The 27,012-nt window shown below is 39.7% G+C and overlaps 1 protein-coding gene across 2 annotated transcripts in view; it reads left to right on the forward strand.

Moving 5' to 3' along the window:
- Nucleotides 1–27,012, forward strand: part of CMYA5 (cardiomyopathy associated 5) — a 105,905-nt gene that overhangs the window by 58,504 nt on the left and 20,389 nt on the right. Inside the window, exons 5-9 of one of the 2 annotated variants that reach the window (XM_002815688.6) lie at nucleotides 1,623–1,645; nucleotides 7,343–7,461; nucleotides 13,396–13,545; nucleotides 16,454–16,600; nucleotides 17,704–17,851. In XM_002815688.6, coding sequence (XP_002815734.4) covers nucleotides 1,623–1,645; nucleotides 7,343–7,461; nucleotides 13,396–13,545; nucleotides 16,454–16,600; nucleotides 17,704–17,851 — 587 coding nt within the window. Of the gene's footprint in view, nucleotides 1–1,622; nucleotides 1,646–7,342; nucleotides 7,462–13,395; nucleotides 13,546–16,453; nucleotides 16,601–17,703; nucleotides 17,852–27,012 lie in introns of those variants that run through there. The other variant, XR_008525323.2, reaches the window with a different exon arrangement.

Genomic DNA, 27,012 nt, shown 5'->3' on the forward strand with positions numbered 1-27,012 from the left:
AAATGGGCTCAAACACCTTGCGCCCACTCTGGCACATCTACTTTTAAAGCTTCATTTTTCACTATTCCTTAAGATTATTTATATCTCTGTGTGGGATTTATATAATTCTGGCATTTAAACATTATTTGGGCATGCCTGATGCCTATAGAAAAGGCCCAGCAAACCCTGAAAGCCTCAATGCCCAGATCCAGCTGAAAGATACATGGAGACAGCCCACAGCATCATCATTCCATTGCGTCCCACTGGATTGATTGGTCATTGTCTAAGAGGGAGGGAAAAAAGCCTTGTTCCTGCCATGCTTTCCCTCTGAGGGCCAGCTGGCGTCCTCAGGCTGGCTCCTGAGGCTGTCCTCTTTACTCCCTAAGCTGAAGTGACCACTCATATGGGCTGTTCCCCCTCTGAGCCTGGCCAAGGGACTGAGAGTAACATTTGGGTGTGCGAAAGGATGACATAATGGGGTACCCCTCTCAGGTAATAAATATGTTGGTGTTTTTACAAGGGGTTTCTTGGGGACAGGATTCCTTAATTCAAGCAGGTAACTTGTAGACATGGAAATTCCCTTGAGTGCTCCCCAGATTGCACCAGCAGAGACACCTCTGTGCTCCCTGCAATTCCCTAGAATATTCAGTGAGGTGCTGGGTCTCCATGAAGCCAGGATTAAGCAGAAATAGTGGAGATGTTTTCCCTGAAGGCAGTTCCAAGCGTAATTGTCACACAGCGGGAAGCACTGCTCTTAGGATGACTGGGAACCTCCCTTTCAAAGTTCCCCATCCCCCTACCCTTTAGAAAACTTCGGAGATACAGCAAGGCAAAACGGAACAATGTTAGCCTTTTGATTTGCCTCTGGGGACAGCTCTTGCCAGGGTAAATTTGGGTGAAGTGGACATGGCCATTCTCAAAGAGAACTAAACTCATTACATTGTTTTGTGTGTAATTAAGGCAAAGCTTCTTATTCATAAATTGGGCACTGCTTGTGAAGCATAATGTTAATTAAGTGCTTTTTGTTCCCTGAGAACCTTATCTTTGTTCTATAAGAATAAGAATAATTTACTTCTTTCTAGAAGAGCAAACTGTAAAAAAAAAAAAAAAAAAAAAAAAAAAAAAGGCATTTTTCCTACTTATAAAAGTAATATTACTCATTTTTTAAAATTGGAAAATATAGAAAAGCACACAGAAAATATCACTCAGATAAATACTGATTACATTTTTGATATCTATCCCTCATTGAAAACATTTAAGTCATTTTTCCTGCTTTAGAGAATTCTATTCTGGAAGCTAAGCCATTGGTTGATGAATAGAGAGAAGCAGAGCATAAGCAACTCATTGCCAGTCCCGCTGATCACAGAGACAGAGCCAACTGCAAATGAAACCACCCTCCATCCCTGTCCTGACACTGCTCATCCCACTCATTCCCCCTCTCCTGCATTTTGCCTTCTGAGCACTTATGTCCTTGCTGCCCAGGCTGAGACAAAAACAACCTCAGGGAAGCTGAGGGGTTATGATTTTCAAACGTGGGTAATCTTAATGCTCCTGGTTGTTTTTTCTTTCTGTTGTTAATTAGCTTCTCTCTCTCTCTTTTTCTCTCTTCTCCTCCTCCTCCTTCCTCTGTCTTTCTCCCTAAGTCGTTTGAGGAAATCAATGAAAGGTATATAAAACATGATACAATGTAGTGGCAAACAGCATGACTGGATGCTTGCTTTTTAATATTTTGGTGCTTTATGGAAAATGAGCTGCCAATTAAAAAATGCATTTAGTGGGCTACAGTATTTTCACTTTTAGACACAGTGCTTTTAAAAGCTAAATGACAGCTTTGAAAGAAAACTGCATGTGCTTTAGTTAAATAACAATTATCATAATGTAGATTTTTAACTGCTTCCTCAAGATGTATTCTGCATTTTCAGCCTAATCTAGGCCATCTTTCCTGTCACTGCATATAGAACATTTTGTAGATACTTAGATGCATTGGTTAAATATGAGTATTTGAAAGAATCATTCATATCTGCCTTGAGTAATTTTATGATTTATGTAATTTTAATGGACTGTTCTATCATTTTCTCTTCAAAAGATAGTCATGCATTTATCTTCTCTTTCTGCTCAGCTAACCTAAATGAATCTCCCTCTTTTGATTTTGTTTTGTTTTGTTGGTGTTTTTAACACTTCATCTAAGAGAATTCTTCATTCTTTCCAAAAGCAAAACACTCAACAAGAAAACATGTTGTCTATAAAAACATGTAACATCAGATTTATGTTTATCTTTCAGAGCATCTCATATTATAATTCTCCAACAGATCTGACACGTTCTTCCTTTTGCCCCATAGCAAGACCTGAGGTCTTTCCTTCTGGTTTGAGCCTAATGTTTTCTCCTTTTAGTGTAATTTTAAATGTAAATTTCTAAATTGTAAATACCATCTTCAGTTTACTTCCATCCCAATTCAAATCGTGATACAGCATAGAGTAAAATCAGAAATTTGTATCTATAATGTATTATAATATAAAAAAGGATTTAGATTAGAAATATGATTTTTTTAGGTAATTGAAATCACACAGATGAATCCTATTTACCTAAAACAAATTCTATTCAACAGAATATTACCAGTTAGTTTTTGAAAATAATTTGACTTACTGACATTAATCAATAAGTGTTTTATAACAGTGGCTATGTTATGAATAGAATTCCCCAAGGAGCTTTTAAAAATGCTGATGCCTGAATCTTCTGAGATTCTGATTTAATTGCTCTGGGGTGTAGATGAGCATTTTTAAGGCTTCCTAGATGATTCTAATGCACAGCCAGGGTTGAAAGTTCTGGTTTATACAATCTATCCTTTGTCCGAGTAATTCCCCAAACTGGCTGTGCCTAAATCACCTGTGCAATTTGTTTAACCAAAGATCCTTTGGTCCCACCCCAGATCCACTACATCAAAATTTCCAGAGTGAGACCAGGCATCTGCTTGTTACCAATTCTCACAGACAAGTCTAAGATACCAGTCAGGTCTGGAAACTGATACCCAGGCCTTATTCTGAGTTTCCTATCTATCTATCTATCTATCTATCTATCATCTATCTGTATTTTTTTGAGCCAGGGTCTCACTCTGTCACCCAGGCTGGAGTGCAGTGGCACGATCTTGGCTCACTGCAACCTCCACCTCTCGGGTTTAAGCAATTCTCCTGCCTCAGCCTCCCAAGTAGCTGAGACCACAGGTGCACTCCACCATGCCCTGCTAATTTTTTTGTATTTTTAGTACAGATGGGGTTTTGTCGTGTTGCCCAGGCTGATCTTGAACTCCTCAGGCCAAATGATCTGCCCAACTCCAGTTTCCTTTATTTTAAACAAATTATTTTTTCTAAATATTATTGACATTTCTTTTTATCCAAAGAGCACGTGGATTTACAGTGCCATTCCATCTATACTGGACAGTGTAGATGCATATTTGCTTACTTATATTTTATCCATTCATGGAAGTTACTGCTCAGTAAGAAAATTTGGTGAGTGAAAAGTTGAAAAATGCAATAGAATGTTTTTACTTTTCTAACCATCAGAATATTGCAAATATAAATTGACATCCACTTAATACTAAATACTCTTTCTTCGGTTTTGTGCTTAAATGTGTTCATCTGTGTGTCATTTTAATTAATTTCTATTTCATTGTCCGGTTGACAGTGAATTAATTTTTTGCTAAAGCTGCCTGTCTCTTAAAGGAGAGTACACTTGGGCTAACCATTATTTTCCTGTAAAGAAAAAAGACAACAAAATTCTGGGATTTGGTGAAGAAAGATGAACAATTAAAGGAAGCACTGTCAAACATGTGCATGTACACGTGCACACACTTGATGAAGCTGGGCGCCATCACTGAAAAGCTTTCCATGTCCTCAAGAAAACTTGTTTCTCAAAGTCTCAATGTTATTGATATTCCTTTCTATAAGAAATGCTAATTATCTACAATTGGCCCTTGAACAACACAAGTTTGGACTGTGCAGGTCCACTTATATGTGGATCTTTTTCAATAAATATATTGGAAAATTTTTTGGAGATTTGTGACAGTTTGAAAAAAACTCAGAGATGAACTGCATAGCCCAGAAATGTTGAAAAGTTAAGAAAATATTAGGTTTGTCACAAGTACATAAAATATATGTAAATATTAGTCTATTTTATCATTTACTATCATAAAATATACACAAATCTGTTATAAAAATTAAGAACATCAACATTTGTGCACACAAACACCACCGTCCATAGCACCATATGCAGTTGGGAGAAATGTAAACAAACATAAAGATACAGTGTTAAATCATAACTGCATAAAATTAACTGTAGTAATACTGTACTACTCAAATAATTTCTACAACTATACTGCTACCATACTACTTTAATAATTTTGTAACCACCTCCTGTTACTGTTGTGATGAGCTCAAGTGTTGTGAATCTCTGCTTAAAATACTGTGTCATGCTAATCATCTCCCCGTGAGCAGTTAGTCTCTCCAGTAAATTGCATATTGCAGTAAAAAGTGATCTCCTAAGGTTCTTGTCTATTTTTTTTTTTTACCATATTCAATGTGATACCATAAACCTTGAATAACGCCATGATACCCATAGGAAGTGGCACTAGTGATCCTGGATGTGCTCCCCAGAAACAGAGAAAAGTCATGACATTACAAGAAGAAGTTGAACTGTTTGATCTTTTCAGTAGATCGAGGTCTGTAGCCACCGTTGCCTTCCATTTCAGGTGATTCATCTTGTGAAGAGATGATGTAAACTTAAGATATTAATAAATACAGTACAGTACTGTAAGTGTATTTTCTCTTCCTTATGATTTTCTGAAGAATTTCTCTTTTCTCTAGCTTACTTGATTTTAAGAATACAGTATATAATACGTATATAAAATATGTGTTAATCAACTCGTGAGGTTATTGGTTAAGGCTTCCAGTCAACAGCAGACTATTAGTAGCTAAGTTTTTGGGGAGTCAAACAGTACACATGGATTTTCAATTGTGCAGAGAGTCAGTGCCCTAAATCCCGTCTTGCTCGAGAGTGAGTTGTGGTTTATTTTACCTTGCCACTTTTTCTCCCTCCCTTCATATTATATCTCTAAAGGCAGTGCTTGTATATTAAATGATTTTTCTTAACACTAAAAATGCTTAAATTAAGAAATGCTGTCAAGCATATTTAGACTCTACATTTGCATATCTTGAAAAACACATTTGCTTAGAAAATGCTGTTTGTTGAGGGGATTCATTTTTTTTCTCCGTTTTGCTCTTTTGTGTTATAATAATGAAAAGGAGTTGCAACCATTGTAAGACCTGCTTCTAAAAGGATGTCTGCTTGCCTTTTCATATGCTGATGTTAAACTGGAATAGGTCAGTGCATAAGAGAAAACTCTAACATTTTGCTCGTGGTACCTACAATCAGAGCTTTTGTGCTACAAAATGTCCTACATTAATACCCATCAGTGATGTGTATTTTTAGAGGGCTTAGTGCATGTATGGGGCACCATTTTTGTTCATTCTGAGCCTATCATTTCCACCCTCTCCACCCCCACAGGCTTAATTTAGGCTCGTGCTGTCGTCCCTCACTAGACCCTTATGGGGTTCTCCCACCTGCCCTCAGACCTCTCTTCTCTGCTTACCCTGATCCTTCCTTAGACACTTGCCAAGATAGTCATCTAAATTTCCGTTTTATAACAATTTTGTGGCTCTCCCTGCCTTAAAAGACAAAATTGAACTCTCAGTGGGTATGAAAGGCTCTTTATAGTCAAGCCACAAACCACTTTTCTATTTCATCCCTGTCTGTGTTTCCCAACTCCCACAGTGCCCTCTGGCCCTCAAATGTGCTGTACTTGGCCACATCTCCATGCTTGGGTTCATGCCCTTCTTCTATCTGCAATGCCCTTACTTATTCTCTCTTCTGCCTAGGAAACTCCCACTCATTAAGACCCAGCCCAAATGATACCTCCTCTTTGAAGCCCCTTTGGAACCACCTCCCCTAAATCAAATGATAGTGAATTTTATTGTTTCTGACAGTAGTAAGTGTAGAAGTCACTCTTTAAATATTCAGTTTTATTTTATAATATTTTTCCTTCATACTGACCATAAATCCACCATCACTGAGATCCTGATATCCTCACCCCCACAAAACTATTGGCCTCTTATTTATTCAAAATATGTTTATTAAATGCCCACCATGTGCCAAGTAATGCATTAGAATACAGTAGTGAACAAAACAAAGTCCTTTCCTGCATATAAACGGTATTCTGGTGAAGCAGACAGACGAAAACTGAAGAGGCTGTTATAAGTCTGGGGAAGTAAAACAAAGCCTAGTGAAGAATGGAGGGGCAGGGAAGGCTGTATTAGTAGCGTACTTTCTGAGGAGTTGACATTTGAACAGAGATCTGAATTAAGTCAAGGAAGGAGCTGAGCAAGTGTCTGGGGGAACAAAATTCCAACAGCAAGTGCAGTGGGTCTGCTGGGAAAACCAAGACATCCATGGAAATGAAGCCGATGCGGTTCCTTGCAGCCGACTGAGTTGCTGGAAGAGAATTCCAGTCTTGTGTGAGAGAGGTGCACAGAAGAGAGCTGCTAATCTACTTGGAGGCCTCTCATGCTAAAAATAAATTCTTCTGCAAACTCTGTTTCCTCTTTCCCTTCAGAGTTAACCTTTTCGTCATTGTTTGTTTAAATCCACATTTCATCTGGATACAAATACTTAGACTTAGCATCAGCTGGCATTCCAACTAATGAGGGTGTTGAGTCCATAAAGCTGTTGATTTAGAAATTGTGGCTTGTTTAGTCTTTTACGAATGGTAGGCCTTATCCTCTCATTGCTCTTTCCCCAGTACCTAGCACAATGCCTGGGACATAGTAAGTAAACATGTTTTGAATGACAAAATGATTAGAAGCTTAATATCGAGGTTTGAGAACAAGGACATCTACAGTGTGTAAGTTTCTAGATGTGCTCTTAGCATTTTTATCCTTTCAAACCTCAGTGGGTATGAAAGGCTTTGGATATAAATCCTTTCCCTTTAGGAAATAAAGAAAATAATCACTAAAATGAAGTAATTTTTAGGACCAACTTTATAGGTAAAACACTTAAGACTGTATTGCTTGATAGAATCTTTCTAACTAGAGGATATAGGAATGAAATTTCCAATATTACCAGTTGCCTAAGAATAGATTTTAGACATATATTTCAAGACTTTAAAGCTTTAAATCCTTTTTTGGATAGAGTGAAAGGCCCTGCCTTATGCAAACCACCACTACCAACACCAGCTTCATTTTGAATAATTTTTTTCACTTTCATTCTGTATGTTAATAATTTTTTAACTTATGTAGAGCTCTATTCCCCTGATAGGTTGCTTTCTGCAATGGAGAGCACTGCTTCTTTAGAGAAAATGCCTGCTGCGTTTTCCCTTTTTGAACATTATGATGACAGCTCGGCAAGAAGTGACCAGATGTTAAAACAAGTGGCTGGTAAGCATTTTAATATATTAATTACCTAGATGAAATATGGCAGTTTTTGCTTGTTTGTTTTGTATGTAATGATATATACAAAAGATTTTGAGTGTAAAGACATGTAACTGGAAAAAGAAAAGTATTAGTTGTAAAATGTTACAGCTAGACTCTGAAATTGAGCATGGGACGAGCATCCCATTTCTGTGCATTTCCATCTGAAGCTTTATGACTTGCTTGAAGATTGAGGAGGTGGAAGAAGCCATGGAACCAAAGGGTCTCCTCTTTTTTTTTTCTTTGATTTAAAAATAGGATTTCTCTCCCTCTCTTCTCATTTGCCTCATACCAGCAGCCAGGTATAGAAGAAAAAAGAAGTCAAATGTTTTCCTACGTGTCAAACAGATTTCTTTTTATGAGTGGTTTTCCCCTCTTCAATTCAGTTCTTTTCCCCTTTTTTCAAACTAAACAGATGAGCTTAGAGAACTATCAGCTCAGCACCATGGTCTGTAGCCAGGAGCCTCCCACTCAGCTGTCAGAAGCATCCTGCCAGCTCTTCACAATATTTTTTAATGTGCTATTTTAACAAACAGGACAATGAAACTTATTTAGATTTTTCAAAGCTGCCATGTTTCAGTGAAGTTACCAAGTTTTTCTTACTGTACAACATGCTCAGATGTCCTCCTTAAAAGATGCTATAGTCTTTCAAAATCACCTTAAAGATTACAGCTATTCAGGAGGCTGAGGCGGGAGGATCCCTTGAGCCTAAGGGTTCGAATCCAGCCTGGGCAACGTAGTAAGACCCCCATCTCTAAAAACAACAACAATAACAACAGAAAAAAACCCAAAAAACAAAAACAAAAAAGATGGCTGTTGTGTTTAAATTGATGATTAACTTTCATTCCTGTACAAAGAGTTTTAATTTAGTAACTACTAAAAAGGCTACTGTATGTCTAAAAATACAAAAACAACATGACACCACACAACACACAAAAACCCAAAACTCCACCAGCCCTTTATGAAATTAAAAACTCAATCATTGATCTTAATGGATTTTCTCTAGAAATGTCTCAAAGTGTTTTCTTGTAATGTCTTTAAGAGGGATTAGGCTAGGGCAGTGATTGCAAACTAAGAAAGTTTGATTAACAGAGCTGGTCTTTTGCTTTTAAGGGATTCATTATATGCCATTGTTCATTTAGGAGGATATGCTTTTCAATACTTAATGGGCAATGAGAGGACATTTAATATATTTTAGAGGTCACAGAGTTAAAATGTCACAAAGTGTTAACAATTAACTCAGCAAGTGCACATGGCAGTCCCTGTGGCTGGAAGCCTTTTATGGAGAGACTGATCTCAGAGCCATAAATGTTACTTAGTGCGTCTGTTTCAGAAAATTGGAGCCCAGGGTGTTGACTTGCTGCTAAATAGTTTTTGTTCATTTTGTGACACCTCTCAGAAGTCCTCACCTGTTACCTGAAAAGTTTATCTGATGACCCCCTACCTAAACTAAGCAGATATAATGAGAAAAGGATGTGAGTTTTCCAATGAGAAGTAGCAGCCCATACGATTTATTCCATGCTTACACGATGGCTGGCATTGTGGAAAACATTAAGCATATCAAATCATCTAATCTCACCACAACCCAAGGAGGTAGGTTTTGTTATTCCCATTTGACAGGTGAAGAAAGGTGAGGAAAGAGAGGAACAGAAATATGTTATATTTTCAAGACAACACAGCCAGTTGGGGTGTTTGGCAGGGGAGTTTGGCTTCAGAGTCTGCCCCCCAACGAAAAGGCGGAGTGCTGCTGAGAAAGATGAGAGAAACAGATCATGATAAACAAACATGAATCTAGGCTTCCTTGATGCTGGCACCTGGGGATTTTTTTTTTTAATTGTGGTAAAATACACATAACAAAATTTACCATCCTGCCCATTTTTAATTGTACGGTTTAGTGGCATTAAGGACATTCACATTGTAGTACAACCATCACTGCCATCCTCTCCAGAACTCTTCATCTTGCAAAACAGAAGCTCTAGATCCATTAAACACTAACTCTCCATATTCTTGCCTTCTCCTGGCTCTGGCAGCCACCATTTTACTTTCTGTTTCTGTGAATTTCATTACTCTAAGTACTTCATCTAAGTGGAATCATACGGTATTTCTCTTTTTGTGACTGGTTTGTTTAACTTAGAGTAATATCCTCAAAGCTTACCATGTTGTAACATGTGAAACTTTTCCTCCTCTTATCTATTCATCCATTGGTGGATACTTGGGTTGCTTCCACTTTTTGGCTATTGTAAATAATGCTGTTCTCCTGAGGACATTCCAAAGGCCAGGTTGAGTGGAAATCTGTTTCCGGCCACAGATTCCGAAGTCCAGTTTGGTTAATGCTTAACTCCCCAAGTGTGGCGGCTCTTTTTGGGCACATTTCATCAGGCAGAGGGGTGATTCTTCTACCCAATTCCTTAGCCTCTTATAATGAAGCCCTAAACTTTCATTTTGGTATTTTTTGGTATCATACCTTTTTTTCCCCCCCCAACACAGAGTCTCACTCTGTCGCCCAGGCTGAAGTGCAGTGGCACCATCTCGGCTCACTGCAACCTCCGCCTCCTAGGTTCAAGCCATTCTTATGCCTCCGCCTCCACAGTAGCTGGGATTACAGGCACACATCACCATGCCCGGCTAATTGTTGTATTTTTAGTAGACATGGGGTTTTGCTATGTTGGCCAGGTTGGTCTCCTGCTCCTGACCTTAAGTGATCTGCCCTCCTTGGCCTCCCAAAGTGCTGGGATTACAGGCATGAGCCACCACGCCCGGCCGGCATCATACTTATTCAAGTTTATTACTGTAAAAGTGTAAACAGAGTTGCTAAACTCCGGGTCTCTGATGTTGTTCTACCACATAAGAATTGTAAATCCAGCCATTATTATTAGATTATATCTATGGAATATTCTTATTGCCTTTTCATTTTAGAATTCTTTGAAAAGTAAAAGTATTTCCTGTTTCTGAAAAGAGGTGTTTTACCTTTAATGCTTTTGGGGGAAGGAGCACATTAAAACAAAATTTCTAACCTATATACTTTGCTTCTTCCTTGAAATTAAGTGATTTTCTTGGATCAATTAATCAGTTTTTAAGTTTGTTAATTTACCCGAGAAAGAGAGAGAAATGTGAAAGATGTTTTCATTTTTAAAAAGCAGATACAGCTCCATGTATAATTCATAGGATAAAAGGGGGAGCATTTTCACTGTTCGTGCCTCAAGTAATTCTCAAATACTGCTTCAAAGATGATCGACAATCATTGAAACATTCTGCTTGGTCCTTTCATAGACCTGGGTGACATGAAAATTTACTGAACTACATTTATCTGGACAGACTCATTTAGAATGTGACATCCATTCCTGCTGGGAAGACAAGCAATAAATTCCAAGACAGTATCAGGGTCTCTGACCCATGATCAGTTCCTGGGGAGGTGCTCTCACCAGCGGCCTCTGCCTCAGCATGCAGTTCGCTCCTCAGGTCTTACCTCTGTAGCTTCTGTGGCTTTCCAGATGATGGGCCCCTCGTTCAGCCCTCATCTTCAGGAGCTTCCTGCCTTGCCCCTCTGTTTCCTGTGCTCCTGCCAAGGCCCCTTTGCTTTCTGAATGTTAGCACTGCTTACCGGTCAGCCACTTTGCTAAGCACTTGATAGATATTATTTGCTTCCTATAATGACACTGGGAGGTAATACTATTATTATTGTTTTCTCATTTTAAAGATGGGGAAACTGAGGCTAAGTTAACAGAGGGGACGGATCTGGTGTTTAACCTTGGGCCAGCCACTCTGCATTGAAGTCCATGAACTTGACCCTTCTCCTCTTCTGCTTCTCATTTTTCACAACTGTGTATTTCTTCAGCTCTTTATCGCTATTGCATCTTCTCAGTTTGTCTCTTTTTGTTACATTCTTTAGACCCATTTATGTTTTTCTCATTTTTACCTTCTTGCTGAACTGATCTTTATTTTTCTTTTCCTTTGGTGTCCACTTTTAATAAAGTAATCTCATAAAATTTGACCCATATTATTAATATTTCAGTAAACTTATCTCTCAGGAAATTGTTGACTGGAAAAAAATAACCATAAAAGATAAATGTAAAAACATGCTATTGGGCCAGGTGCAGTGGCTCAAGCCTGTAATCCCAGCACTTTGGGAGGCCGAGGTGAGTGGATCACCTGAGGTCAAGGAGTTTGAGACCAGCCTGACCAACACAGTGAAAGCCCGTCTCTACTAAAAATACAAAAAAAATGAGCTGGGCGTGGTGGCGGGCACCTGTAATCCCAGCTACTAGGGAGACTCGGGCAGGAGAATTGGTTGAACCCGGGAGGTGGAGGTTGCAGTGAGCCGAGATCACACCACTGCACTCCAGCCTGGGTGACAGAGCAAGACTCCACCTCAAAAAAAAAAAAAGCATGCTATCTTTTCAACTATGGGAATAACCTTTTCCTCTAATCTGTAAAATATGTTCAAAGATTTTATGTCATACGTTTTGGGGGAGAATTGCATAGAAGCTTGATTTATGGCGTTGCATATACCATTAATGTTTTTACAAATAATCATGAACTTTACAAGTTTCTAGGAAAACATTCAAGGATTTTGTTGTCATTAAAATTCAGAACAACAGAGTTATACTAGATGTCTAAAATGTATGCTGAATCAGTAGGCTACTTTTTCTCTAGTTTTTATATATTTTGTTTAATTTTTAAAAAGTTAATAAATAAAAAAATTGATAGGGATAGCCATGTTGGAAAGACAAAATGGGATAGTCGTTTCAGAAAGTATATTTTGATATTTTATTTTTACAAGTATTTTTCAGGCTTGAAGATATACCAACTATATCTTAAAATGGTTTCATTTGCCTCTATTGTGAATATAGAATCTATATTGATATAGAATAATACAACCTTGGTTATTTAGTAAAGCATGCATGTGTTTTGTTTTGAAGGATAAGCAAGTCAGTTGTTGCCTCCTCTAACCTACATGAGTTTATTGCTCCAACTATAGGACTATAGAAGAGTATTCTCAAGTGATCCCATTTTGGAATACATTTTTGTTTATTTCTGTGTGTATTATATATGTGCACAAACATTCAACTGCAACAGTGATTGCATCTAAAGAATATGGCTGGGCGTGGTGGCTCACGCCTGTAATCCCAGCACTTTAGGAGGCTGAGGCAGGTGGAATCCTTGAGGCCAGGAGTTCAGGAACAGCCTGACCAATATGTGAAACCCCACCTCTACTAAAAATACAAAAATTAGCTGGGTGTGGTTGTGCATGCCTGTAATCCCAGCTACTCAGGAGGCTGAGGCAGGAGAATTGCTTGAACCTGGGAGGCGGAGGTTGCAGTGAGCCAAGATTGCGCCACTGCACTCCAGCCTGGGTGATAGAGCAAGACTCCGTCTCAAAAAAAAAAAAAAAAAATTGGCCAGGTGCGGTGGCTCATGCCTGTAATCCCAACACTTTGGGAGGCTGAGGTGGGTGGATCACCTGGGGTCAGAAGTTCGAGACCATCCTGGCCAAGATGGTGAAACCCCATCTCTACTAAAAATACAAAAATTAGCCAGGTGTAGTGGCGGGTGCCTATAATCCCAGCAACTTGGGAGGCTGAGGCAGGAGAATCGCTTGAATCTGGGAGATAAAGGTTGCAGTGAGCCAAGATCGTGCCACTGCACTCCAGCCTGGGTGACAGGGTGAGACTCAGTCTCAAAAATAAATAAATTAAATTTAATTTAAATTTAAATTAAAAAATTAAAAAAAGAAAAAAGAATATAATTGGGGTTGGGGGTTTGGGGAAACAAGAGAACCCTTCTACTTTTATACCATGTATTTCTGTATTGTTTGAATTTTTTTCAACAAGCATAAGTAACTTTTGCCCCAAAAATTAATAAAAACAGCATTAGTTACAATAAATCTTGTTTATATTCCAGTTCCACAGCCTCCTAGATTAGAACCTCAGGAACCAAATTCTGCCACCAGCACAACGATTGCAGTTTATTGGAGCATGAACAAGGAAGATGTCATTGATTCATTTCAGGTTTACTGCATGGAGGATCCACAAGATGATCAAGAAGTAAATGGTAGGATTGCTAACACAAATACAAATGCATCTTCATGCATCTTCGTGTGAAGTATTTAAATATACACCTGTATTATGACTCTTCCCACAAAGCATTTATAGCCATTTACAAAACAACAACAAAACCCCAACAATGATTTAATGAAATAATAACTACAGAAGCAAAATTTGGGAGTCAAGATCAGGGAAAACAAAATGGCATAAATATTATAATAGTCAACACGAATATTGTAATTGAGATTCACATTTGGCTTTGAGCTCTCAGAATAACAGGAGCAATGAAGTGGTTCTCATTTTCAGAAAGGAGGTAACATACCAGAGTTTCAAGGAAAATAAAGTTTTAAACAGTACGAAAGCCTGAAAGACAAGTGTCACATGTTCCACTTTTAGGGAAGAAGCCATAGAGAGGACAGTGTGTTCCACAATGGCCTGAATGCAAATGAAGCATGGGATGTCATGGGTGGCAGTTTCTCAGGTCTGTCTTTGCTAAAAGCCACCAACAAGCCACGAGGTTCATTCAGTGTTCACAGTTCCCAAGGCATGGGCCTAGGTATGGTGTAGTCTTCCTGTGTCCCAAATTAATGTGTGGATAGAAATGAAAGTGCTTAGTAGGGTGAATGGATGGTATGTTTTACAGCTGAGCCTCTGTAAGTATCTCTCGGCTCAGAAGGACTTCTAATAAGCCCTGGAAGCCAGGCAGTTTGAGGTTGTGCTTCCTGATGAATCAGAGCTGGGAGTGCTGCCATTCTGTGTTGCTTGTTGAAGACAGACCCACATACTATGGGAAACAGATGAGCATGTGGCAGGCTTGGCGTCCTAACTCAGGCACCCAATTTGTAATCAGGAATGACTGGTAATATATTATACTATTACTAATATTTAAGTCTTTTGAAATGTCATGTGATAATTAATTTAGAAAAAAGTTTAAAAAAGCAATTATAGGCATGGTGTAAAGTTGGCTAAATCTGTCTGTAATGTAATTACTCCTGTTTTATTGACCTATTTCCATATGCCTGTCACAGCACAACCAAGTAAGTGTTACTATCCCTATTTGTAAGTGAGAAAACTAATGTGAGGTTAAGTAATTTGCTCAAGGCCTTGCAACTTGTACATGACTGGGGGCAGGAGTCAAACACACATCTTTCAGGCTCCAAAGTTTATTCTTTTGTTTGTTTGTCTCTGTGTGTGTTTTGTTACACCATACTTCATCTCCATCTATTTCTAGCTGTTTTCTGAAACACCATGGCCCTCTGAGACCCTTCTTATCAAATAGTTATTGCTTGGCGTACTTTTTTTTTTACTGGGTTTCACCTCCACTCCAAACACTTCCCTATCCTGTGTCTCATTGTTTCTGTGCCCTGAACTGTGTTAATAACAGTTAGCTAATCTGATAATCTAGTCTGTGATACCATGCCATGTTTAGTAGGGTCTCTAGTCACACGTTATGTGCACTGTTAAAGGGAGTGCCAGGGTAATAGGATGTATTAGTTCATTCTCACACTGCTATAAAGACATACCTGAGACTGGGTAATTTATGAAGAAGAGGTTTAACTGGCTCACAGTTCCACAAGGTGTACAGGAAGCATGGCAGGGGAGGCCTTAGGAGACAGAATCATGGCAGAAGGTGAAGGGGAAGCAAGCACATCTTCCCATGGCTGGCAGGGAAGAGAGAGAGAGTAAAGCAGGAAGTGCTACACACTTTCAAACAGCCAGATCTCTTGAGAACTCATTTATGAGAACAGCAAGGGAGAAGTCCACCCCCATGATTCAATCACCTCCCACCAGGCTCTTCCTCCAACACTGGGAATTACAATTCAACATGAGATCTAAGTGGGGACACAGAACCAAACCATATCATAGGACCTTGCCTGAAAGAATGATTCCAGTGAAAACTGCAGACACAGATTCTGGGATATGGGAGAAATATTCTTCAGTGTACAAGTCCTTATGAGGTTCTTTAAACTGAACTTTCTGTCCAGAAAGTACAGCTCATTGGAAAGGAGAGAGGCAATTGAGAAACCTGCTATAAGTTGAAGAGCTCCCGATTTTCTTTTAAAGAAACAGTCTGGGTTCTTAAGTGGAAAAGTTTTGAAGATGTGACATTCAAGAGTAATAAGGGGGGGGATAACTGAAATTACCATAGACAAAATTTACAAAGAAAATCATATGTTTTAAAGGAGATAAAATTTCAGTAAGAATAATCAAATTGGCCCAAATTGGTAGGTTTGTTCAGAATGGTATTGGATAATGTTTACTATTAAAATATTCAAAGTAAAATATTTTTTTAAAATTTTAGGAGGAAAATGTCTTAATTGGACAAAGTTACTTCTTAGAGTAGCTTATGACCTATCAAAGTTATTTAAGTATTTCTATAGATTGTGGAACTCTCTAGTGGAAAGAATTCATGAATTCATGAGAAGGAACCAGGATTTGAAACCTGGAAGGTCACACTGAATACCAAAATAGTTTGCTAATCTGTAAAGACGTTTAAAAACCTTGAAATTGTCCTTTTTTAATGACATACTCTTCTGAAATATTGGCACTGGTTCTTAAGATTTTCTTGAGAATGTGTTACTGAGATTTAAGCTAACATATGCATTATGTAATTTTAATATTCGTTACTGAAATAAGTTACTTTAACTGTGGTATATGAAGCTCAGAATCTTACTAATATGCTATTATTTTCTGATAAGTGTTAACAGGTATTACTATGTCATCCTAAGTATCTCTTTTCAGAATGCTGTTGCTTTCACATGTATTCTAAGGAGCTGGTTTTCACATAATGGTATCTGTAAGGTTATCAGTTTGCGTTTTCCACTGGAAGAAAATCATAGATGACTTTCTCCAGTAACTATAACTTTTAATTAACTTTGGAAGACGTCTTAGATTTTAATTGTGTCTTATGCTAGAGTTGGTAGAAGAATACAGACTGACGGTGAAAGAAAGCTACTGCATTTTTGAAGATCTGGAACCTGACCAGTGCTATCAAGTGTGGGTGATGGCTGTGAACTTCACTGGATGTAGCCTGCCCAGTGAAAGGGCAATCTTTAGGACAGGTAAGGAGATGGATGCTAAGGGTGCGTTAGAAGACAACGCTCAATTCTTCACAGACTCTTGAGATCAGCCAGTAAGTGTTTATTAAGCACCTGTTGTGTGTTGAGTGTTGTGCAAAGTGCTGGTTATACAACAATGACTAAGACTGGGGTCCTGTTCTCAAGAAGCTCATGCTCAGGTGGGGAGATGGAAAAACAGAGGGTCATAGAAAATGTGTGGTAAGGGCCATATCCAGATATACACAGGTTATTATGAGAACACTCCAGAGGGGCACCCAAGTTGGCCTGGGGCAGGGGCAGGATTGGAACTGCTTCCTAGAACTGATGCCTGCAGAAAATGCTTTAAAGGATCAATAGGAAGTAATGCGTTAAAGAAGGATATTCCACTTGAAAAAGACATGAGCAGAGGCATCAAGGCAAGAAACAGTATGGAGTGTGCAGGACACTGTAAGAAGTTTGGTGTTATTTCTTAGACTTAAACAAAGGAAAGACAAGATGAGAAAGGCTAACATAGAGAGGCCGTGTTTGCAAGGTAAGAAGCTTGGGCTGTGTGTGGGTGCTGGGAACCCCCAAAAGGTTTTAAGCAGTGGTATTTAACTGGAAATGCATTCTCACGATGAAATCTTTTCACAGGGTATGAAGCCTAAACCAAGGCTGCACTGCCTTTAAGATAATGGTAACCTGCCTCAGGGGAAGAAATAGTTTACTCCTACCCTTTATCCTTTCCTCTTGCCTTTTAAAACAAGCCTTTATTGAGCACCTACTGAGGACAAGATCATCGCTAACTTGTGTGTACTGGGACAGGGGAAAGAATCTTTATTTTGATTTGCTTGTATATGTATAAAGAAAGTCTAGTGGGATTTATAGGAAGCTACTATTAGGGGCTGTTTGGGGATGGGTGAGAACTGGGCAATGTGGAAGGCAGAGAAGGGAGAGAGACATCACCATCTATATTTGATCCCTTTTGGGTTTTTAACACAGAATACATTTTCTGATAAAAAATTAAAAACAGAATCATGCCGAAGCCGTGGAAGATCACGTGCTTCTTAGGTCCCAGGAAAGCAAGCTGGCATTGCTCCACGACTGTCCTGACTCTCTTTCTGCAGCACCCTCCACTCCTGTGATCCACGCTGAGGACTGTACTGTGTGTTGGAACACAGCCACTATCCGATGGCGGCCCACCACCCCAGAGGCCACGGAGACCTACACTCTGGAGTACTGCAGACAGCACTCACCTGAGGGAGAGGGCCTCAGGTAAGGGGCCCTCTCCATGGGAGAGACTGCCCAGAGCCAAGTAACCAAGCTCTGGGCCCTAAACTACCCTCTAGCTTCTGCTCACCAAGGGAGAAATGCAGCCTAAAATCCTGCTGAGCTAATGAAGCCACTGACTTGATTTGCAGCTCTATCACAGTTCATCAACGAACTCCAAGTTTGTAATAAAACACAGGCTACAATACAGAATAACTCCCTTGTAAGAAAAATGTATGTGAATTTTAATGATAGAACATTCTTTGAGGTATTTAACTTCAGTCATTAGACAGGATTTATGCATATTTTATGGGTTTTTTACTAGCTATATCAGAATCCGTACCACCTAACTCAGGAAACTAATAGTGAGCTTGTGTATAATGTAAATCCGAATGTCTCCATGATAGATTGGTAACATAAAGGAGCTAATTACATATATATTATCATGGAGACATACCTGCCTCTCCAAAAGCATGAAATATGTAAAGAGATTCTTCTAGGAAAAAAGAAATGTGACGCTGTCTCACCAAGATGCTGAAGCTGACATTCATCAGTAAGCGGCTGTGCATCCACTAGGCATTTGGTAAATGTTAACTTATCTACCGAGGTGGTGTTTTCTTAACCTCCCACCTCCTTGCTGTGGAGCAGCTTCGTGTACCATGATGCACATTCAGATCATTCTTAATACTCATATTTTGATAGAGAGGTTTTTAGTTTTTCTTTTAAACCAAGTTTATTGAGATAAACTACTTTGGTAGGATATGGAACTTAGGAATAATGGTATGAAACTAGACAGCTTTTTTTTTTTATTACACTTTAAGTTCTGGGATATGTGTTCAGAACATGCAGGTTTGTTACATAGGTATACACGTGCCATGGTGATTTGCTGCACCCATCAACCTGTCATCTGTATTTGGTGTTTCTCCTAATTCTATCCCTCCCCTACCCCCCCACCCCCCAAAAGGCCCCAGTGTGTGATGTTCCCCTCCCTGTGTCCATGTGTTCTCATTGTCCAACTCCCACTTATGAGTGAGAACATGAAGTGTTTGGTTTTTTCTTCCTGTGTTAGTTTGCTGAGAATGATGGCTTCCAGCTTCATCCATGTCCCTGCAAAGGACATGAACTCAATCCTTTTTTATGGCTGCATAGTATTTCATGGTGTATAAGTGCCACATTTTCTTTATCCAGTCTATCATTTGGGTTGGTTCCAAATCTTTGCTATTGTGAATAGTGCTGCAATAAACATATGTGTGCATGTGTCTTTATAGTAGAATGACTTATAATCCTTTGGGTATATACCCAGTAATAGGATTGCTGGGTCAAATGGTATTTCTGGTTCTAGATCCTTGAGGAATTGCCACATTGTCTTCCACAATGGTTGAACTAATTTACACTCCCACCAACTGTGTAAAAGTGTTCCTATTTCTCCACATCCTCTCCAGCATCTGTTGTTTCCTGACCTTTTAATGACTGCCATTCTAACTGGTGTGAGATGGTATCTCATTGTGGTTTTGATTTGCATTTCTCTAATGACCAGTGATGATGAGCTTTTTTTCATATGTTTGTTGGCAGCATAAATGTCTTCTTTTGAGAAGTGTCTGTTCATATCCTTTGCCCACTTTTTGATGGGGTTGTTTTTTTCTTGTAAATTTGTTTAAGTTCCTTGTAGATTCTGGATATTAGCCCTTTGTCAGATGGATAGATTGCAAAAATGTTCTCCCATTCTGTAGGTTGCCTGTTCACTCTGATGATAGTTTCTTTTGCTGTGCAGAAGCTCTTTAGTTTAATTAGATCCCATTGGTGGATTTTGGCTTTTGTTGCCATTGCTTTTGGTGTTTTAGTCATGAAGTATTTGCCCATGCCTATGTCCTGAATGGTATTGCCTAGGTTTTCTTCTAGGGTTTTTATGGCTTTAGGTCTTACGTTTAAGTCTTTAATCCATCTTGAGTTAATTTTTGTATAGGATGTAAGGAAGGGGTCCAGTTTCAATTTTCTGCATATGGCTAGCTAGTTTTCCCAGCACCATTTATTCAATAGGGAATCCTTTCCCCATTGCTTGTTCTTGTCAGGTTTGTCAAAGATCAGATGGTTGTAGATGTGTGGCGTTATTTCTGAGGCCTCTGTTCTGTTTCATTGGTCTATATCTCTGTTTTGGTACCAGTACCATGCTGTTTTGGTTACTGTAGCCTTGTAGTATAGTTTGAAGTCAGGTAGCATGATGCCTCTAGCTTTGTTCTTTTTGCTTAGGATTGTCTTGGCTATGCGGGCTGTTTTTTGGTTCCATATGAACTTTAAAGTAGTTTTTTCCAATTCTGTGAAGAAAGTCAGTGGTAGCTTGGTGGGGATAGCATTGAATCTATAAATTCCTTTGGGCAGTATGGCCATTTTCACGATATTGATTCTTCCTATCCATGAGCATGGAATGTTTTTCCATTTGTTTGTGTTCTTTCTTATTTCTTTGAGCAGTGGTTTGTAGTTCTCCTTGAAGAGGTCCTTCATATCCCTTGTAAGTTGTATTCCTAGGTATTTAATTCTCTTTGTAGCAATTGGGAATGGGCATTCACTCATGATTTGGCTCTCTGTTTGTCTATTATTGTTGAATAGGAATGCTTGTGATTTTTGCACATTGATTTTGTATCCTGAGAGTTTGCTGAAGTTGCTTATCAGCTTAAGGAGATTTTATGCTGCGATGATGGGGTTTTCTAAATATACAATCATGTCATCTGCAAACACAGACAATTTAACTTCCTCTCTTCCTATTTGAATACCTTTTTTCCTTTCTCTTGCCTGATTGCCCTGGCCAGAATTTCCAATACTATGTTGAATAGGAGTGGTGAGAGAGGGCCTCCTTGTCTTGTGCAGGTTTTGAAAGGGAATGTTTCCAGTTTGTTTTATTTATTTATTTATTTTTGAGACGGGGTGTCGCTCTGTCACCCAAGCTGGAGTGCAGTGGCATGATCTCGGCTTACTGCAACCTCTGCCTCCCAGGTTCAAGTGATTCTCCTGCCTCAGCCTCCTGAGTAGCTGAGATTACAGGTGCATGCCACCAAGCCTGGCTAATTTTTTTGTGTATTTTTAGTAGAGACGAGGTTTCACCATGTTAGCCAGGATGGTCTCAATTTCCTGACCTCGTGATCCGACCTCCTTGGTCTCCCAAATGCTGGGATTACAAGTGTGAGCTGCCGCGCCTGGCGCTTCCAGCTTTTGCACATTCAGTACAATATTGGCTGTGGGTTTGTCATAAATAGCTTTTATTATTTTGAGATACAGTCAATGAATATCAAGTTTATTGAGAGTTTTTAGCATGAAGGGGTGTTGAATTTTATTGAAGGCCTTTTCTGCATCTATTGAGATAATCATGTAGTTATTGTTATTGGTTCTGTTTATGTGATGGATTATGTTTATTGATTTGTGTATGTTGAACCAGCCTTGCATCCCAGGAATGAAGCTGACTTGATTGTGGTGGATAAGCTTTTTGATGTGTTGCTGGATTTGGTTTGCCAGTATTTTATTGAGGATTTTCACATCGATGTTCATCAGGGATATTGGCCTGAAATTTTCTTTTTTTGTTGTGTCTCTGCCAGGTTTTGGTATCAGGATGATGCTAGCCTCATAAAATGAGTTAGGGAGGAGTCCCTCTTTTTCTGCTGTTGGGAATAGTTTCAGAAGGAATGGTACCAGCTCCTCTTTGTACCTCTGGTAGAATTCGGCTGCGAATCTGTCTGGTCCTGGGCTTTTTTTGGTTGGTAGGATATTAATTACTGTCTCAATTTCAGAACTTGTTATTGGTCTGTTCAGGGATTCAACTTCTTCCTAGTTTAGTCTTGGGAGGGTGTATGTGTCCAGGAATTTATCCATTTCTTCTAGATACTCAAGTTTATTTGCATAGAGGTGTTTATAGTATTCTCTGATGGTAGTTTGTATTTCTGTGGGATCAGCGGTGATATCCCCTTTATCATTTTTTATTGTGTCTATTTGATTCTTGTCTCTTTTCTTCTTTATTAGTCTGGCTAGTGGTCTATTTTGTTAATCTTTTAAAAAAAACCAGTTCCTGGATTCACTGATTTTTTGAAGGGTTTTTTTTTATGTCTCTATCTCCTTCAGTTCTGCTCTGATCTTAGTTATTTCTTGTCTTCTGCTATCTTTTGAATTTGTTTGCTCTTGCTTCTCTTGTTCTTTTAATTGTGATGTTAGGGTGTCAATTTTAGATCTTTCCCACTTTCTCTTGTGGGCATTTAGTGCTGTAAATTTCCCTCCAAACACTGCTTTAGCTGTGTCCCAGAGATTCTGGTATGTTGTGTCTTTGTTCTCATTGGTTTCAAAGAAGTTATTTATTTCTGACTTAATTTCATTATTTACCCAGTAGGCATTCAGGAGCAGGTTGTTCAGTTTCCATGTAGTTGTGTGGTTTTCAGTGAATTTCTTAATCCTGAGTTCTAATTTGAATGCACTGTGGTCTGAGAGACTGTTTGTTATGATTTCCATTCTTTTATATTTGCTGAGGAGTGTTTTACTTCCAATTATGTGGTCAATTTTAGAATAAGTGCAATGTGGTGCTGAGAAGAATGTATATTCTGTTGATTTGGGGTGGAGAGTTCTGTAGATGTCTATTAGGTCTGCTTGGTCCAGAGCTGAGTTCAAGTCCTGAATATCCTTGTTAATTTTCTGTCTCATTGATCTGTTTAATACTGACAGTGGGGTATTAAAGTCTTCCACTATTATTGTGTGTGAGTCTAAGTCTCTTTGTAGGTCTCTAAGAACTTGCTTTATGAGTCTGGCTGCTCCTATATTGGGTGCATATATATTTAGGATAGTTAGCTCTTCTTGTTGTGTTGATCCCTTTGCCATTATGTAATGGCCTTCTTTGTCTTTTTTGATCTTTGTTGGTTTAAAGTCTGTTTTATCAGAGACTATGATTGCAACCCCTGCTTTTTTTTTTCTTTCCATTTGCTTGGTAAGTATTCCTCCATCCCTTTATTTTGAGCCTATGTGTGTCTTTGCACGTGAGATGGTCTCCTGAATACAGCACACCAATGGGTCTTGACTCTTTATCCAGTGTGCCAGTCTGTGTCCTTTAATTGAGGCATTTAGCCTGTTTACATTTAAGGTTAATATTGTTACGTGTGAATTTGATTCTGTCATTATGATGCTAGCTGGTTCTTTTGCCCGTTAATTGATGTAGTTTCTTCATAGTGTCGATGGTCTTTACAATTTGGTATGTTTTTGCTGTGGCTGGTACTGGTTTTTCCTTTCCATGTTTAGTGCTTCCTTCAGGAGCTCTTGTAAGGTAGGCCTGGTGGTGACAAATAGCATTTGCTTGTCTGGAAAAGATTTTATTTCTCCTTTGCTTATGAAACTTAGTTTGGCCAGATATTAAATTCTGGGCTGAAAATTCTTTTCTTTAAGAATGTTGAATATTGGCCCCCACTCTCTCCTGGCTTGTAGGGTTTTTGAAAAGAGATCCGTTGTTAGTCTGATGGGCTTCCCTTTGTGGGCAACCCGACCTTTCTCAGGAAACATTGTTTCCTTCATTTCAACCTTGGTGAATCAGATGATTATGTGTCTTGGGGTTGCTCTTCTCAAGGAGTATCTTTGTGGTGTTCTCTGTGTTTCCTGAATTTGAGTGTTGGCCTGTCTTGCTAGGTTGGGGAAGTTCTCCTGGATAATATACTGAAGAGTGTTTTCCAACTTGGTTCCATTCTCCCTGTCACTTTCAGCTACACCAATCAGACGTAGATTTGGTCTTTTCACATAGTCCCATATTTCTTGGAGGCTTTGTTTGTTCCTTTTCATTTTTTTCCCTCTAATCTTGTCCTCATGCTTTATTTGATTAAGTTGACCTTCAGTCTCTGATATCCTTTCTTCCGCTTGATTAATTCGGCTATTGATACTTGTGTAGGCTGCACAAAGTTCTCGTGCTGTGTTTTTCAGGTCCATTAGGTCATTTATGTTCTTCTCTAAACTGGTTATTCTAGTTAGAAATTCCTCTAGCCTTTTTTCAAGGTTCTTAGCTTCCTTGCATTGGGTTAAAACATGCTCTTTTAGCTTGGAGGAGTTTGTTATAACCCACCTTCTGAAGCCAACTTCTGTCGATTAGTCAAACTCATTTTCTATCCAGTTTTGTTCCCTTGCTGGTGAGGACTTATGATCCTTTAAAGGAGAAGAGGTGTTCCGGTTTTTGGAATTTTCAGCCTTTTTGCACTGGTTTTTCCCTCATATTCGTGGATTTATCTACCTTTGGTCTTTGATGTTGGTGACCTTCAGATGGGGTTTCTGTGTGGACGTCCTTTTTGTTGACGTTGATGCTATTCTTTTCTATTTGTTAGTTTTCCTTCTAACAGTCAGGCCTCTCTGATGCAGGTCTACTGCAGTTTGCTGGAGGTCCACTCCAGACCCTATTTGCCTGGGTATCACCAGCAGAGGCTGCAGAACAGCAAAGATTGCTGCCTGTTCCTTCCACTGGAATCTTCATCCCATAGGGGCACCCACCAGGTGCCAGCTGGAGCTCTCTTGTATGAGGTGTCTGTAGACCCCTGCTGGGAAGTATCTCCCAAGACAGGAGGCATGGGGGTCAGGGACCCACTTGAGAAGACAGTCTGTCCCTTAGCAGAGCTCGAGTGCTGTGCTGGGAGATCTGCTGCTCTCTTCAGAGCTGGCAGGCTGGAACGTTTAAGTCTGCTGAAGCTGTGCCCACAACTGCCCCTTCCCCCAAGTGCTCTGTTCCAGGTAGATGGGAGTTTTATCTATAAGCCCCTGACTGGGGCTCCTACCTTTCTTTCAGAGATGCCCTGCTAAGAGAGGAGGAATCTAGAGAGGCAGTCTGGCTAGAGTGGCTTTGCTGAGCTGCGGTGGGTTCCACCCAGTTTGAACTTCCTGGCGGCTTTGTTTACACCGTGAGGGGAAAACTGCCTACTGCCTACTCAAGCCTCAGTAATGGTGGACGCCCCTCCCCCCACCAAGCTCGAGCATTCCAGATCGACTTCAGACTGCTGTGCTGCCAGCTAGAATTTCAAGCCAGTGGATCTTAGCTTGCTGGGCTCCTTGGGGGTGGGATCCACTGAGCTAGACCACTTGGCTCCCGGGCTTCAGCCCTCTTTCCAGGGGAGTGAATGGTTCTGTCTTGCTGGTGTTCCAGGAGCCACTGGGATATGAAAAAAAACTCCTGCAGCTAGCTCGGTGCCTGCCCAAATGGCCACCTGGTTTTGTGCTTAAAACCCAGGGCCCTGGTGGTGTAGGCACCTGAGAGAATCTCCTGGTCTACAGGTTGTGAAGACCATGGGAAAAGCATAGTATCTGGGCTAGAATGCACTGTTCTTCATAGCTTCCCTTGGCTAAGGCAGGGAGTTCCTTGACCCCTTGTGCTTCCCAGGTGAGGTGATGCCCCACCCTGCTTCTGCTCGCCCTCCATGGGCTGCACCCACTGAGATGAGCTGAGTACCTCAGTTGGAAATGCAGAAATCACCCACCTTCTACATTGATCTCACTGGGAGCTGGAGACCGGAGCTGTTCCTATTCGGCCATCTTGCCAGCCACCTCTAGACAGCTTTAAATAAAGTGTGTTATTTAAGCTCTTGTTTATCTTCATGATCAACAACTATTTTTTAGTTATGATGTGAAATTTTATATGACTGAGCAATGATGATAGTTTCTTTCAAGTTGAAGACAGGCTTCGCAAAATAATGATCAAAGGGTGAATTAATATCAGGTGGGGGACATTTTGGTGGGATGTAGGCATTTAAGCAGAAGTGTAAACATAATAAATGTTCAAGAAACAACATCTCTTTTAATGTGCCAACTGCTGGAAGGCAGGCTTCCGTATTAGCAAATAGCTTAGAGGTGAACTCTGGCCAAAACAGGGAGAGAGGGGAAAAAAAAAAAAAAAAAAAAACCAAACCAGACTTTTATTGAGCATTTACTATGTGCCAATCACTAGCCGAAGTACTTTAGGTATGTTGCCTCATTTAATCCTCACAAAAACTCTTAAGATGAAACAGACACTTTGAGAGGCTACTCAGCTCGTATTAGCAGTCAGGATTTAAACCTCATTTTGTAAGATTTCAAAGTCTAAGCTGTTAACCCTTGCTTTATGTCACTTAGGGGAGTCCTGGACCTTAACTGTGAAAACTCATTGATGCTATATGAGAAGAACCCTGTATCAGAAGTGCCAGAGTCCCAGAGTAATCTCTCCCACCGTTTTCTACCATCAGTAAGGAAAACCCAGCTCTTTCAGAGGCAAGATCAGCCTGCTAATGAAGGCTCTGAAATGACTCATTCCCTTTATGGCATCCGTCCCCGGTTGGTATTTGCATAAATCACATCAGCACAGTTGGATACTTAAATCAGCAGAAATCTGGAAACCCTGAGACCTAGTAGCCATCTTACTAGGGAACAGTGATGTCATCTCATAAATATGGCTACAAGGAGAAGGGATGGGGGGATGGCGTTCCATTGAGGGCCTTCAGCTGGCCGGGAACTTGCCTACTCTCAGTGAACCTTCTCAGCAATCCTATGAGGCAGTTAGTGATCTCCACTAAATCAGACTCAGAGAGGTTAAATAATCTGGCCAAAGTATGAAATGATGGAGTGAGGGTATGGAGTCAGGATTCAAACGCAGGCCTGTCTTCTTCTTTCCACTAGTTTTAGAACTGCTGCCCTGAATAGACTGAGGGATCCCTCAATAGCCTGATGACTGGGTGGTACTGTGCATCCTTAGTTTTCTCTGTCCCACGAAAAACATAGATATGAAGAGAGAATGCACTACCATTCAAATCCCCTCTCGTTAATGTTTTTCCCTTCCCTGATTATCCTGGGGCCTTTGCAACTAAAAAAAAGAAAAAAGAAAAGAAAAGACTCCTTCTGATAACAACAATGCATTCCAAAAAATCCTTTACGAAAGCCAAAGAAACCAATGACAGTTCCATTTGTAGGTAAAAAAAAAAAACCATCCACCAATTTCATTAAGACCAACATCGAGCTTATTAAAACATAAGGCTTGTCATTAGCTTATTCTATTTGAGATCTTGCCAATCGATTCATTTTTATTTTTCTTGTTGCAGGCAAGCATATTAGGGGCTGGCTAAGCAAAAATTTATAGTAGTTGTAGAACAATACAAGGGGTTCTTTGCTATTGAGTGGTTATAGTCCAGCAAATTTAGAAATAAAGGGAA

This window comes from Pongo abelii, chromosome 4 (assembly GCF_028885655.2).
Source record: "Pongo abelii isolate AG06213 chromosome 4, NHGRI_mPonAbe1-v2.0_pri, whole genome shotgun sequence".
In the NCBI taxonomy this organism is placed as follows: Eukaryota; Metazoa; Chordata; class Mammalia; order Primates; family Hominidae; genus Pongo; species Pongo abelii.